At 44.0% G+C, this 16,175-nt stretch overlaps 1 protein-coding gene across 8 annotated transcripts in view; it reads right to left on the bottom strand.

Annotated features, from left to right (window-relative positions):
- The window catches only part of NRXN3 (neurexin 3), a 1,400,777-nt gene that overhangs the window by 875,102 nt on the left and 509,500 nt on the right, over positions 1–16,175 (bottom strand). For all 8 annotated transcript variants that reach the window (XM_019552167.1, XM_019552163.1, XM_019552159.1 and 5 more), the window contains one exon: positions 7,920–8,123. In XM_019552167.1, coding sequence (XP_019407712.1) covers positions 7,920–8,123 — 204 coding nt within the window. The remainder of the gene's footprint in view (positions 1–7,919; positions 8,124–16,175) is intronic.

Genomic DNA, 16,175 nt, shown 5'->3' with positions numbered 1-16,175 from the left:
GTGGAGAGGGCTAATTTTGCTGCATATCCAGGCCAAATAATTTTTATTGCAAAGGGTGCAATAAGGACAATCCTTTCAACAACTGAAATTAAAGATAATTTTTAAAAACAGAAAAAAATGGGGAGGAAGAATAAGATTCTAAATAAAGAGTCTCAGTGATCAGGGACATACCAATCAGGAGCAACAAAGCCAGAGAGAGTCTGTTCCTAAGCAGAATTTCTCTTAAGAAAATCTGGGTTTGGTTTTGTGCGATTAGGTTTGTCATGTGTCGTCAACCGCAACAGAAAAGTGGGAGCAAACAGCCCTGGAGCAATTGGTACGATCACCATGCAGTGGTGGCTATATCCCTTGCAGGGGTTGAAGTAGGGTGAGGGCAGCTTTCTGTAATATACAGGAGTGAAACCAACTGTCTTTTTCTGTCTGACCAGAGCAGAAGAGACAGAGAGAGAGGGAAGAAGCAAGCAAATATGAGAGAGAGAAAGAAACCAAGAAAAAGTAGTATTGCTGGATCAATAGGGTTTTTTTAAGGACAAAGTATTAAGCAATCTATGGAGACACATAGAAGTGTTCTGACTTCATTTGTCATATTTGGAATCTAAACTCTCTGACCGATATGTTATTGATCTGCATAGAGAAGCTTTGCTTCTTTATACAGAGCTATTGAATATTTCTGTGGGAACTGCTATATCAGGTGGGGAAACCAGTGCTTTAGAACTGAAACAAATGTGATCACTGATTACTAGATTGGCTGGTAAATGTTTGCTTAAAAGTACAAAGAGAAACCACGCCATTTAATGAGTTGCCAAAGGAGCTTCAAAACTGTTCCTACAGCACTAGATTGCTAGTCTCTGAGAACCTAAGAACAAAATGGGTGCATCTACATGTGCATTTAAGTGTGACTAAATTTAATGTGCATTAAGCTAATGCACATTAAGCAATTTTTGGCAGGTGTCTACACATGCAGAGACTTGGCACCAAAGTTAGCAGCCCTGCCATGCAGCCCTGCAGCCCTGCCATGGGCCCATAGTGGCTGGGCAGACCCAGCACTAAAGTTAGTGCCAGGTCATGCCTATATGTGTGTTAATGCGCTTTAACTAATCACGCCTAAATTTGATATCTGGATTTGTATCAAATTTAGGTGCAGTTAGCCAAATATCACCATTTTTAATGGCAGGCAAGGTTCTTTGGGTAGATGTGATATCTTTTATTAGACCAACTGAGTAGACTAACTGACCAAAAGTACTCATTTGGTCTAATAAAAGATATGACTTCTACTCAAAGAACCTTGCCTGCCTATGTCCTTAGACCAACACAGCTACAATAAAAAAACACCGTTTTTAATGCACATTAAGGGCGCGCATATGTAGATGCACACCCATAATGTGCATTAAATTAAGCTAATGCACATTAATGCATCTCATGTAGACACACCCAATGTGTCCCTGCCTCATCTTCTCTCTCCAGAATGTAAACCAGTGACAGGCTACCTTTTGGTATCAACAGCAGCCCTAATGAAAGTTTCCAAAGCAAGCTTTTGCATCGGAGGGATTCCCACTCTTCTTCAGGTATAGCAAAATATTAACTGAATCTCTCAGATATATAAAAAAACTTGAAGTACTTTACTTCCTTCCCAAGAGCCCCAGTTTTGACCCACAGCTAAAAAAAAGAGTTAATCTATCACATGGGAAACTCTTGTGTCCTTCTTACACCAGTTTTAAGAAGGTGCAAAACAACTCCTCTCTTTTAAGCCAGAAAAATATTACAGCGTGCAAAGATGCTTTTCCTGGCAGTGGGGTGGAGGGCATGTGTTTAAAAGCTGTAGATTATATGCCAGGACTATGTAACCAAAGAAACCACAGCAAGGAAACTTAGTAGTAATAAAGAAAATTGTCTGGGATTCCCCCAGCATTTTTACTGGTGCAATAAGGCTTTTGGTAATCCTTGCCTAAGGTATACTGTAATTGAGTTTTACTAATGGGATTTGCTTTATTTCAGTCTGGCTGACTTCCTAACTTAAAAGGGGTTTTCTGTTCCTCTGGATTTTGAAGGTGTACATGACCAGAACAGCTGTTGATCTAGTCAGCTGCTAAGTTCAATCAGTGAGTGAGATGTCTGGAGGGTAAAGACAAAGCCAGAAAGCAATGTGTTCATAAATGGGGATCTGGAAGAGCCAGCCTGGTGTTTTTATCTCATTACTGTTCTTTTAGTAAATCAGAAGCTTCACAACAAGTGTTCAACAGAGTCTCTCAGCCCTGGAATTTCATGAGAATGTCACTTTTACTCGGGTCTAAAGGTTCTCCTGCTCAGATTGTTAATAGCTTTGGTATGATGGACTAGCATTAAAGGAACTATCAGCATGAGATTTAAGAGAAGGGCAAATGTGTAGAGGCAGAGAGGACAGGAGATATGAAACTTGAGTTGGTATAGAAACAAAGGATTGTAAATGATGGACTCTGAAAGCCAAAATGGACCTTTTGCACTGTAGGGGCTGAATTTATTCTTTATATCTTCCCCCTGATGTCTCCCATTGATGAGGTCCTGTTTGCCTATTGGAAAACTTGGTTGCGTGTGTTGCTCCCCTCCTTTGACACACTTACTGCTTGAGGTAGCCCCATTTTCAGTTATGTGAGGCTGTGAGAATCATACTTGCTTGTGTGTCCTTGTGTTTGTCTCTTTGTGAGATGTGGATCAGCCTTTCTGTGAACAGGAAATACTAAGAATCCCCACGTTTGCAGCCTGGGGTGAGAGTGTGTGATGGATTACCAGGAAGAACATTTGGAAATGCAAACTTCACACCTTAGGCCCTTCCTGAGAATGGATGGTGTGAGCAAATATAGGGGCTCACAGTCCTTTCTTACCATAAATAATCACTCCTACATCTGGAATGATGAGAGAGCCAAAAAAAGGGCATCTCAGAACAGAAACAGTCACCCACTTTACATGTATTGCTAAGATATGAGAGGTAGTTCACCCAGCATTGTTAAAGGCATAGGGCTGTTCTTCCGAATCAGTGACAGGAGGCATCCTATGCATGGGTTGATGGAGAATGGATCTCCATGTCTTTCAATAAGGTACAGATCTGACTGTAAAAGAACATTTGTGAATGGGAAGGATGAGATACAAAGACAGATTTATGGAAGCCTAGTTACTGCTGCACGGAAGGAGCATCTATACAAGATGTTTACTGTGCAGCTGACTAATTAACTGCACAGTAAATGTCTTGGCATCTACGTGTGCCCATTAGGGTGCACAAAACTAATAAACTCTGCAGCAGGGTAGTACTTGGAAAATACAAGTACTACCCTGCTGCAGTTTTTTCATGCACAGCAGCGCACATGTAGACGATGCCCTGGCTGGCTGGGGCACAGGGTGCTTCAGTGCAGGACTAGCTGGCAGGAAGCTCTTGTACTGAAGCACCCTCATGCCTCAACCAGTCCCTTCACAGCATGTGGAGCCCAGTCAGAGAAGCCCTAGGTTGGAAGGCTGACCTTCTGGGTCCCCTGCCAGCCTGGACTGCTCCAACTGGGCTCCATGTGCTGCTCACGAATAAATTCCAGAGCAATATGCTCCAGAGGTCTTTGGTCCCGGGTGCACGTTCAAATGGTGGGACCAAAAAGCTCTGGAGCAATAATCCCTAGAGTTTATTCATGCACATTACTGCATGTGTAGAAATACCCACAGGGTGTCAACTCCTCTAGGAAAACTGAAAATAAATTAAAAACACAGTGATTGTGAGGTGTGGTGTGTACACTGATCATGAAAAAGAAAGTCTATTGCTAGTGTCAAAGAAAGTAAGGATTGTGGGATGCTAAGACCAGGTGTGTCTGCCTGGGGAGGGTGCTGTAGTGTGGCATATGTAGGCTGAGTGAAATGGATCCAAAAAGGTTCCTGTGCAGCTAAACGGATGCAAAATGGGATGTTGTGCATCAGTGTGTGTGAAAGAGTAAGTGTTGCCTATGTGATTAGTTTGAGTTTGTTTTGTGAAATGCTATATAAAAGCATTCACAAATGTGTGTGTGTGTGCGCGTGTGCACGCATGCGCACGATACAAAATGAGCTGTATGATTAACTGTTTCTTCTGGGAAGTGAGGAAGGAAGTATATGACCTCACTGATGTTGAATGACTCTGAACTCATGGCCACTGAGTCAAATACCTCCCAGGGGCAAGACAGAAATAGCTGTCTTAGAAAGCTAAAGGCGTCATTGCCACCCAGGGGAACAAAGCTCAGACAGAGGGAGGTACGATAGGCTGGGCTCTCCTGTAGGAGTCTGAGTCAGATGAGCTGGCTATATGCTGTAGTGGAGGCAGGAATTATGTTCCAGTCACCAGCACTGACAGTGATTTTAGAAGAAGAGGGAATAGGAGCTCAAAGTTCTTATACACAGACAAGTGGCAGATTTGGCAAGGGCTGGGCATTGGATAAAGGTGGTGTGCTTCTGATTGGTCATTTCTCTCTCTTTCTGCCTCTCAGCACTGGACTTGCAGAGGTGATTCCAAAGCTTGTTTTGGAACACAATTCTTTCTCTCTCCTTTCCCTACCTCCACTCTACCCCCATCCTCTTTAAACATCTTCTAGTTCCCTCTACCTCCCCCCAACACACACACACACACACACACACACACACACACACACACACACACACACCATTTCTTTCTCAACTGAACTGTGAGATCTGTCACATTTGGGCTTCTAATCTTCACACAACAAACATCCAATATGCTGTGAAATGTGCTGTTAACATACAGAAGACACTGCCCCGGGCACCTGTCTGGGTTATATCTGAAACAACTCCTTATGCCCTTTAAAGAAACAGAATTAACAGCCAAGGCTCTTCCCCTTGCCCACACGCCCACCCAAGCCTGACTTGGAGTAAATGCTCCTGGTTTAGTTTTTGACAATGAGTGCTGGGGAAGTGAGTGGGATATGCCAGCCCCTGTAGGCTGCTCTGTACACTCTGTTCTCAGGGCTGTTTGCTGTGCGGGCCGCAGGCTTCAGGCCTTTGAAGGGTTGAATACCATCTTTTGATTTACCATGGCCGATGGGGTGTGAGGAAGCTTTACAACTCAAATACATAGAAAAAGAAACAAAAAAGCACAGAAAAGACCTTAAAAGCCACACAAACCATAGTCAAAACCAAATGGAATAGAACAAGAGAGAAGGACAGTTCTTAGTAATAGCTTTAAGTATCTTAAAGGAAAAAGAAAAAGAAAAACACAACTACATTAGACACCACTCAAAGCAGTCCTTGCTTATACATATCCATTATCAGATGCTTTAGGGATTCTGATGTATGACTGGCCAGATCTTAGCTTAGGCTTAATTAGTTTAAGTTGAAAATGATGTCTACCTAGTCACTTAAAGGGGATTTTGACTGAGTTAAACAGTAAGATCTTGCATTTCACTCATGACCTCTTAGATGTGACCTGTCTCCTCAAAGAACAAGCTAACAAACTTGGAATTGATGGCTTGGCTCTTTGGCCTGCAAAGATCATTTTCTCTAGTTAAGTGTCTAAAACTGGACCTATCTCTGTCACAATGCATTGGTAAAGAGATGAGCCAAAAAGCAAGGAAGTCCTGATTCAAGGTCTTAGGAGACATCTGGCACTTTTGTAAATCTTGGGAATTCAGATAATGGGGGTAACTGGGTCCTGGGTTCCAAGCAACTGACATTAAGTTTCAGCAAAACCCATCTGTCAGAGGAGAAGCAGAACTAAGAAGGATAAAAGGGGATCAGGAAGACAGTCAGTGCAGAGTTAAGAGTAAAACCCAGGTAGCCCAAGCCCCCTGCTTTGACCACTTAAAATATCTTTTCCCTATTAATATATGATGCAGTCTCACAGCATTTTAGCACATAGCAAAGCCTGAAGCAGTTTGTTATATGAAAAGCAAATTGTTAGAAACAATTTCTAAAAAGGAGATTGTGAAAAGGAGTGAAATTGGTGAGGTGTTAGATCACTACCAGAGACAGCATTGGATTGGAAGACAAAGCACACTCACAGATGCACTTTAGCTTTGTGAAGGATTCCTTTTCCTCATGTTAGACTGCAGAAGAGTATTTCTTTGAAACTCTTCCCCAAAGAGGACATTTTCAGCCTATGATATTCTCTGGTCCTCTTACATCTTCTGCTGTAGCATACTATAATAGTGGCACCTTTTCTTCAATTGAGAAGGCATTTTGATGGCTGAAGAAGATATCTTTCCTCAAGGATCAGTCACTTGGTGCTGCCTCTTTTTCTGTGCTAGGTGGACACACTGAGTACAGCAGGTAAATTCCAGACAACAGAACCTGGGTAACTGCGCTATTCTTCCAACTAAGGCAAAGCTCAAGTACCTTGCAGGTCCTCCTGGAATAGAGCTTGTTTTCATCTTTCATTTTAAAGACGAACACACGTTTTTATAAATCATCCCATTTTCAGCCTCTTACCCCAGTTGTAATCAAGAAGTTTGATTTTGCCTTCCAAACCCAAAGATGATGAAAAGCAATTCTGTTTGAGACAAATTAATGCAACTCCTGGGTCAGTTAGATGGATTCACTACAAGGCAATATATTACCCTCTCTTCCCTATTGGCTTCCAAGAATGGAACTAGAAGATGAGGAGAAGCAGTCCAAAGAAGCACTATTAAACCTAAGGCTTTTTTAGCTCTGATGCAGGATCCTTTAAATGATGTCATCCATGTCTATCTGTGACAGGAATCAATGCTCAGGTCACACTGATATGTAGATTGCTGTGTAATTGCCATTGTACAGTATAAACATCAAAGCAAGGCTCAGGTTGAGTGTCCTACTGAAAGTTCATAATATTTGGAAGCTGTCACAATGGGGCTTGGAATTTAGAATGAAAACCCCAAATCATCACAGAGCATGCATGCATGCCTGTGGAGGGGCTTGGCATTTCTAGTTAGTTGTATGGCTCTATTTCTTGCTCAGATTCTCCTCCCCAGTATATTGCTGCAACTGCATGAAGTCAACAGGTTGCACTTGTATAAGTGATAAACATGTTTAATTTCTGGCACTTACAATTTTCAACTCCCCAAAATAGAGGAAAAGATGTCATTTCCTTATGGCCCCACTCGTGTTCTCTCCCTACATGCTGCTCTGGCCCATCAACACAGATGCCCTACAACACTAAGAGAAGAAGGAGAAGGGAGTCATATCCTCAGCTCAAGAATTTCTAGACAATTATAACCATTTGGGAGATTTTCACTGTTCTACAGATCCTTGTTTCTCAACTAAGCTTAAAAAGAAAGCCTTTGTTCTGAAGGAGACATATATTGTCAGATTTGTTGCCGAGCAGGTTTCATCTGGGAATGCATAACTTTGAGAAGGCAGGAAACAAGCTGTCGGAGGATTTCCCCTTTACCTTTACAACTGATGTCTCAGCTGGAAAAAGAAGCCCAACATACCAAAACTTTCAAAGTAATAGCCTAATGGCTACAACCTACAGTAAAATTACTTAATTTTGGGGGCCATTACTGTCAAATGCTATTGCGTTCTTAAGGGCTTAGGAGTCATAGCTCCTGTTTCCCTTCCACACCTTTCTTTGGCATCTGTCCCACATCTTGCTTTGAATGTTTTGAGTGGTGACAAAGAGGCTGGATTAATGAGAGTGATTGATCAAAAGATGGACCAAGTAGCATGTCTTACACAAAGCTAATCAATTCCAGACCAATAAAGGAAACTTAAAAACATAAAGACTTAAAATCACCACTATCCATAACCAAGAATTGACATCAAATCTCCATGCAGCAACAGCTGGAGAGAATTCCTCTCCACAGAGTGTATCATTACAAAGGTCTTAGCAGCTACTTTGGAAATCAATTCAATCAGATCAAACCAACAGAAATAAAGAAAACAGAGAAAAAAACACTAATTACGAGCCCAAATTAAAAGTGAAGGGGGGAGTTTTTATACGATACCTAAATTGACCATGAGTTTGACACGTCCTCCATCCAGCTCCAGGCGCAGGGTATCAGCAGAGTCTCGTGAGGTGGTGGCAACTAAAAGTCCATAGGCACGCTGCGACATGAAGCGGAAGGACACGTCCTCTGCTTCTGTGTGCATGACCATGGGCATGATGATCTTCATGTACATGCTCCCGTCATAGCTTAGGATGGAAGCCTCTGCAGACAGCAAAAGAAACAATAGCAGACAATGAAGCCTTCTATGGCACTCTTACTCTTAAAGGACCCCTCAATATTTTACAGAGTCCTTATACAGAAGTCGTGTCACCTGCCACCAAAATGCAGCCACTCTGGGGAGTACATTAAGGATGACTGCTTAAACATACCCAGTAACCCTATAAAACAGACATAAAAAGGAAACAGAAGATATTGTATTCACCTGAAATTACAATTTAACAACACAAAATGCAATTACTCAAGACTACAGTTTCTCAGGACACACAGATTAGCACTGTCTCACCGTGCTCACTAAGTGGCACAGCCTCTATTTTACATCTATTTTGAGAGCTGGCACCTCCTTCAGCTGCCCAGCTTACCCTAGCACTATCCTGAGTATTAGTTTAGACAGAGCATATTGAATCAGCAGCACCTCTCCTCTAGCATATGGATTTTTATTTGGTGATCATATAGCCTGTATTCAAGGTTGTCACTTATTGGGTGGAGTATTTGATCCCATAAATAGCATGTTTCCATTCAGTACACTTGCAAGGGAGCATAGACTGTGATAGCATTGTATATTTTCATAGTTATACCGTGATGTCATGTAAAATGAACTGTGTCCAGTAATTTTCCAACAGCTTTCCTTGATGTCTTTGAAATGTACAGTAGGTGCTCACTCTGCCATCCACAAACAGGATAGGCTTGGCATTAAAAAGAATCACACAACCTGAGATTGTATTGCTTTAGCAACCATCACAACAAAACATCCATTCACAAACTGTGCACAAGTTGGCACATCACCTTTTCACTCAGGGATGACAGGTAATGGCTGCTTCGACCCTGCAGAAGCACCATCACACAAAAGACAAAATATTCTAAAACAGTGCCCTTGGTACAATCAACACTACAGAGAGCTACCAGTCCCTCTAAATACTAGCTAGCTGGGTGTCAGGAAGAAAGATGTCAGTGATCTAAAGCTCATCATCAGGAACTTCAAAAGGACAAGGGACATGCACGCAACAAAACAAGCCCTGCACTTGTTTTACTGCTTCTGAGTAAACGGGTTTTTGTAAAGCCCATTGTTCTTAGAAATTCAGTGCCCCTTGTTTATGCTGATATTCCTCTGGGACCCTGTGACAAGCTCCAGACCTACTTATCGTAGCGCCGGTATCCACTTTGCCAATCTGCAAGTGAGCCAGTTGGTTCCATGCAGCCAGAAGGAGCTCCGCCAGTTGGTCGTTCTGGGCTTAAAGGAAGCCCAGAAGCGCAGCCAGGGGCAGAGAGGTGGAAGCACCAGCAGCAGAGCCGGACACTCTCCCCATGGCCGGAAAGGACCCAGGGCATCCGTGCAAGGCCACCATGCCTAGAGAAGCAGTGCATACCTGTCTCGCCACTGGAGCACCCAGGAAAGGCCCGGACGCATGCCACAGAGCCAGCAGGCAACCGGTAGCTCTCCCCAGGGCTAAAGTCCCTGGAAAAAGCTTGGAAGCCCGGACTGCCCAGGCAACACTAGGGACTCCAGCAGGCACCAGCTTGATTGCCGCAGTTGGTGAGCCAAGAAGCACAGATCCGATACCACTTCTTGGCACCTGCGATAACTTCTGCAGGAACACGCAGGTCAGCTGGGGCTGAGAGAGGGCAGCCCATAGGGCACTTCCAGAGACTACCAAGGGAAGAACCTGGCATAGGACCCCCCTGGCACTACACATGTCCCTCAAGCGTTCGCAGACCCAGAGTGCTCTGGCAGGGGGCTAGTAGAACTGTGAGTATTGTTCAGGTGTGGAGGGACACACCTTGCAGCATTGTAGGACTTGGCCAGGTGGAACCCAGACCAGAAACCATGCCCAACAAAGGGCACCAATGACTTAAAAATCTGTGGAAGAAGGGGGCGCCAGGCACCAACATACCCCACATGCTGAAGAAAAAGTGGTCAGCGCGGGGGCATTGTTGCCCTGCCCCCTGAGCAGAAAGTGGTGGGGTATAGGAGAGGAGGAGCCCCACAGAAGACATGCCAGCAGAGTTGCCCTGGGTTCTACGGGAACCACTGAACACCACCTCTGGAAGTAAAACCCAGCATAACAGTAAGTCATGGCAGATGATTAGACCCAGGTGCGACATAGCCCAGGAGGCGGGGCATGCTCACTGCCCAGCGCTGTGGTCATGCGCCTATCAAAGACTTGCAAAAATCCTAAATAAGAAAAGAAGTGTTTGGAACAGTTCACTGAAGTATAACTAGGGGTAATAGGGTGAAACTAACCAAAGACAAACTAAGGCTGAATAGCAGGAAAAAAAGTTCTCATATAAGAGACCAGTGGTTTTCAAACTTTTTAAAATTTGCAAACCCCTAAAAAAATTTGAATGGAGGTGCAGACCCCTTTTAATTGTAAGCCTATGTATTCACATACTTTTGATTGATCACAGTAGTCTTCCATGGACCCCTTAGACAGGTTAAAAACCACTGTATTAGACTGTGGAACAGACTTCTAAGAGCTGCAGCTAAACTCTAGCATCTTGCAAACATTAAAAACAAATCTAGGCAAAGCTCTGAAAAAGATGTCTATGGGAAGTTAATCAGGAACAGATGACCAAAACTTCTGTTTTGTTTTTGGGCCTACAACTTTGACTGTCTGCTCTCTTTTTAAGATGGGGTAACACTCATTTCTGTTCACAGGAGAGGTACTGTAGGGGATAAATCTGTACAAGCACAAATGTGTCCTACCAGGTCTTGTCTGTGTCTGGTGTCCGCCATTCTATCACATTTTTCCCTACTGCTACCAGGTAGCTAATGTTTCTGTAGCTACGCTGACTTCATTAATGGTGCTATGATGCAAACATGGGAAGAAACAAACCAAGATCCAGATGTAAGTGTTATTAGAAAAGCAAGAAATGTCAGGAGGTGGAGGCAGAATGAGTGCTAGGAAACTAGAAAATGACAAAAACAATTGGGGAAGCAATTATATTTTTTCTATCTTCTTAGAGGATGTCACAAAAACTGGAGAGCTGAGCACAAGAAAGGAGCTAAGAAACAAAGTGCTTAATATTCTCTATTGGCACAGGGTTTTGCTTGAAGAGATTGATATTCTTCTCTGAGGGGACAGAGTTAGATTCTTGGGCAAGAACAGTGGCAACCTGCACAGCGTTGTAATTATTGTTTCAGTCCCTGAATATGCACTAAAGGGTTCTTTGATCAGCACAATTTATAAATCTACATAAATGCATTAATGCATGAATTAGTGTCCCTTTTCATTGCAGCCAAACCCCACAGGAGGTAGAGCTGTGAAGATCATTCAATGCAGAATTTTTATCACAAAATCATGTAAAAGAACCTAGAGTTGGAAAAGACCCAGCTCTCACCTAATCCATCTCATTGACATCAAGGCAGAATTGCTCCCTAATGCACACTGACTAGTGTACTGTCCAATTCAGTTTTAGTTGTCCCAATTCATGGGGGCCTCCAACACCCCCTGTGGAGAGCTATTTCACAATCTAACATACCTAACTATGAGGAAGACAGTCAAGACAGTCTGCACTTTCTCTTCTCTCCTAGTTCCCAGCAAAACTTCTATGTGCATATATGAGAGGAACTGAGAGACATGGAAGCAATAAGCTTCAAAGAACCAATGCTTACTGTCTGCCAAACTTCAAATTGTAAAGCCTTATCGTTTTTGGAACAAGAAATGAAGTCCTCTTCACCTCTGACTAATGTAGATTTGCTTATGGCCCTGGACAAAAAGGAGTATGCTCACTTTTATTCTGATGATTGCTGGGTAGGCTTTCAGTGGCTAATTACAGTAATGTCACAGGGTAAAGCACGGGCCAGGAACCTCCAGCCCTTAGACTGGATTTGGCCCATGAAGGTCCAACCTGGCTCAGGAGAGCATGGGGAATTGGGTGATATGCAGCAACACTGAGCTGCCCTCTCTGTCATTCTCTTCTGCCTGTAGCTTTTATCCTTATTGCAGAGGGACCAGACATTTGAGGGTAAGTGCAGGGAGCTGGAGAGAGCAAGGAGAGACAGAGATTTGTAGCCCTTGTGACAGCAAAGGTTGCTGATCCCTGGTTTAAAGTGTTCTAGGTTTCCCCTCACTGAAAATGCTCAATCCATATCTTTTGTACTTACTCACTCATTCTGTATCTTTTAGCCAAACCCAAGAAGTCATTGCTCTGATAGGATTATACTTTTTTCCAGGCCCAACTATGGGTGGTTTGAGCTAAAGCAAAAGTTAACACTCACTCTACTAAACCCATCCATGCATCCCCTTCCATCCAACACCCCTCTTACATCCAACCACTTGAGTGCCAGTTCCTAGTGCCAACCCAGGTCCTGCATCAGTTTCTGGTGAGGAAGCATAAAGGAAAGGGGAATTCTCTTTTTTTCACACTGAGCAGTTGGGTTTACCTGTAAAATCACAACCCTTTTCCCCTTTACATCTGTACCCCTAATTTACCACCCAGAGCTGCACACTAGAACCAAATGCACTCTGCAAATAGTCACAGGCACTGTGTATGTACACACATGCTTTCACTCTCTCTTCTCTCACTGTGGATTGTATTAGAGAATGCAATCAAGCATGAAATGGCTCTTCTGACGCCTTCAGCTCAGATGTGCCCTGCATGAACGAGTTATTTGCGCCAGTGTCTGAATACAGTCAGGGGGAGTGGGAGTGGGGAGAGTGTCAGAACATGGTTGCACTGGGGGAATGTCAGAGTTTGTGTATGTGTGTAAGGGACATAAGACCCCAAATGTAGCCCTCCCCTCCAAACTGCTATTTAAGTGGAAGCCATTTGGTGCTTAATGCAAACTGGAGCTTTTCTGTGAGGTTTGGAAGATGACAAAGTGAAGCAGCAACAGAAGTGCTTGGGGAAGCAGAGCTATAATGAGCTTCTCAAAATTCCCAGTCTCTGAGGAGGAGGTCCCTCCATGCCCACTAGCTCTACCCCTTCCAGCCCTGAAGAACAGCTGTCTACATTCTGATTGCTTTGGCAAGGAAACCCAACGTATTTTAAAACTGTTAAAAGCCAAACCTAAACCTGATTGAAATGTCATTATTTGAGTTTCTGAACTAAAATCTGAGCCTGAACTTTAACAGGGAACCTTTGACCTGTTACTGGGGGATGGCTATGAAGCCAACAGAACCAGTCAGGACCCTTTAAGAGAAGAGTTTTGTGGCTGGGGTAAAGGCAGCTGGCAGGGCTCAGACTCACAAGCAGCCCCGTGCTCGGTCAGCTAACAGGCCTTTGCTGAAGTTTTGCCTCCTGTTTCTGAGCAGTTTAGACCAGTGGTCTCCAAAGTAGGGTGCACGCACCCCAGGGGGTGCGCAAGATGATCCACTGGGGTGCAGGAAGAAAATATTAGAACTTCTATTTAGATGTATATTTATATAAATATACATATATTGGGGATGCATGCTCAAAAATTTTTTACTGATGGGGTGTGCGAATATAAATATACATATATTTTGGGTTGCGTGCTCAAAAATTTTTTACTGATAGGGGTGCACAATCAAAAAAGTTTGGAGACGACTGGTTTAGACAGCAGGCCTGTGGGGCAATGCCCTGACTAAAGACTGCCCATTACCTCCCCTCCCCCACAAGACTTCCTCCCCTGAGACTCCAGATGCTGCCCGCTTAACTGGGTGCATCAAGGCACACAAGATAAAGGGTAGAGGCTTGGAAGGACTATAAAAGGGGAGGGTGCAGGTTAGCTGGCTGCTGGGGCACACGGCTCCCCTGCAGGGGTAGGCCTGCCACAGAACCCAAAGACAAACAGATCTGCAAGGTCAGGCAAGAGGAAGGATTCTTGGCTCTTTCCCCAAAATGATCCAAATGGGGCTGGGGCCCATCTCTAATATTAAAGTAATAAGGAATGGCAACTGGGGAAAAGGATGAATCCACCAAGTGGGGTGGGGGATGCAAACTGGGCAGGGAGGATATGTAATCCTGAGTATACCTGCTTAGCCCCATTAGTCTACAAACACTCCTCATCACTGGTGACGCATGTTGAGGGGCACAGGGCATATGTGCCACCCCCACCCTGCCATTTCCATGCTGATGGTAGGGTGCAGGGCTGCAGCGTGGTCAGAGCCAATGCCCAGCAGCTGTGAGGGTGGCAGAAGCACCAAGTTGTGACTCACCACTGTCAATACTGACATATTGTCTATGGTCCTCACCTCATATTTTTCTAGGTCAGGATGAAAACAAACTGGAGATAGGTTGTATGCAGCTCCTCCTATGCTATATGGAACTCCCCTTATGTCCTGTTCTGGGCTTACCAGCATTGCCAATCCAGTTCCATTCACCAGACCGACTTCCATTTAAAAATGTAATTAACTCTTCAGAACTGAATGGGCTGTGGGTTGAATGCTGAAGACCCAGATGGACCTTCAAGGTGTACTTGGCATCACCCAGCCTTCCTTAGAGTTAGTGTTAGTGCGGGGAATCCTGCTGAAATACAGAAGTGTCAGCAGGTGAAAAACTTACCTATGTGAGTTACAAGAAGCCAATGAAATCAATTGCATCCCATTAATTTTTCACCCAGTAGCCCACAGCTGCCATTGCCTGTAACTCAAAGGCACTGTGTAGGACAATCACAAGTTCCAGCATATAGTGTTATACCTCCATTCAAGAGACTTAACTGCCCAGGTCAATGCCAGACATTGCAGTTTTAGATCTTTAGTCTTCATGGGCTGCACTTCTGACACAAAGATAATAATTGTTTCAATCTGCTCAGCAAATTCTGCATGGTCCTTAGGCTCCTTGGGAGCTGAAAATGAAGTCCTCAGATGAGCAATGTCTACAGGTCTTTCCATGAGAGGATGGCTAGGATATGGCAAACAAGCCTTCCTCTGCCATGTACTCTGAAGCTTGAAGTATGGCAAGATCAAGGGACAGTGATGACTGCCAAGCTTTTCACTTGTCTAATACCAGTTGAAACCTGGAGGCAACCTCTTATGATCAAAAGCTGCTCTTGGTCAATGACAACTTGGTGAGCTTTGTGAAATTGTGTTGATGGATCTGAGGCCAACTCCTAGTGGCATTTTCTGTTACACAAATATATGCAGAGTATGACACTCAGCAGTGACCAACCTCCGAATAGTCCCTGGACTCTATCTCACTCTAGGTCAGAATAAAGGCAGACTGGCAGGGTGGTGAGTGAGAAAAGCTTGCACAGCCATTTCCTCTGCTGTCACTTCTATGTTGCCAGAACATTTCATTCCTTGGGGCTGTCAGTACAGCTCTGTTGTTGTTCACAAACATTTATTTAAAAAAAAAAGAGAGAAAGAAAGGCAGAAATAACATGCAGGCAGCACTTGGGTTCCCAGCTACATGGGAGCAGGGCAGGGAGACAGCTGGCCAGGGATGTGGAGAACAGTGATGCCAATAAACAGTGGGGTGAGGTAAAGATCTGCATGTACAGAGAAGGATTTACCATTTTCTTATGGTAAACACTAGTTCTCTGTTGCTAAGAGCTCAATCATATATTTACATGTACACACAAAACATTTTAATAGTTCTCTCCATGGGAATCAGTCTCCTCTATGACTCTGAGCAGGAAGAATCCAAAGAAATTATCCAGTGGCTCCCCAAAGGCAGACTTGGCCCATCTTAGTGAATGGATTCATTTTTTCCTTCATAGCCAATCCACATCTCTGCCCTACCCTTCCTCCCTTCTCCCCCAAGTAACGTACATCCTGGTTGAGTTCTGATTATCTATGCTTTGGTACTTGAAAATGTCTTTTAAATATAAAACCACATTTCTGCCAAGTGCTCTTCAGAGTTTTGCTGGGTTTTATATTCCAACACTATTTACACCATAAAGGCAGCTACTGTAACAACCCACCCTATTATTCCCTCAAAAACAGGTACCCACAGCAGAAAACCCACCATTTATGAGCAGGCTTCAAAATACAGGGGGGAGGTTTGGGGGGGACTGAGCCCCTCATAAGAAATGAGAGCCCCCCAAGAGCCCCTGGTCCGCCCCATGCCTTTCTAAGCAGCAGCTCAGGCAGTGGCAGTGGCAGTGGCACCTTCCAGCTTCCACTACAGCAGACC

The sequence above is a fragment of the Crocodylus porosus genome, unplaced genomic scaffold (assembly GCF_001723895.1).
Source record: "Crocodylus porosus isolate Cpor-Errol unplaced genomic scaffold, CroPor_comp1, whole genome shotgun sequence".
Classification (NCBI taxonomy): Eukaryota; Metazoa; Chordata; order Crocodylia; family Crocodylidae; genus Crocodylus; species Crocodylus porosus.
This window is presented reverse-complemented; position numbering and strand designations above follow the sequence as displayed.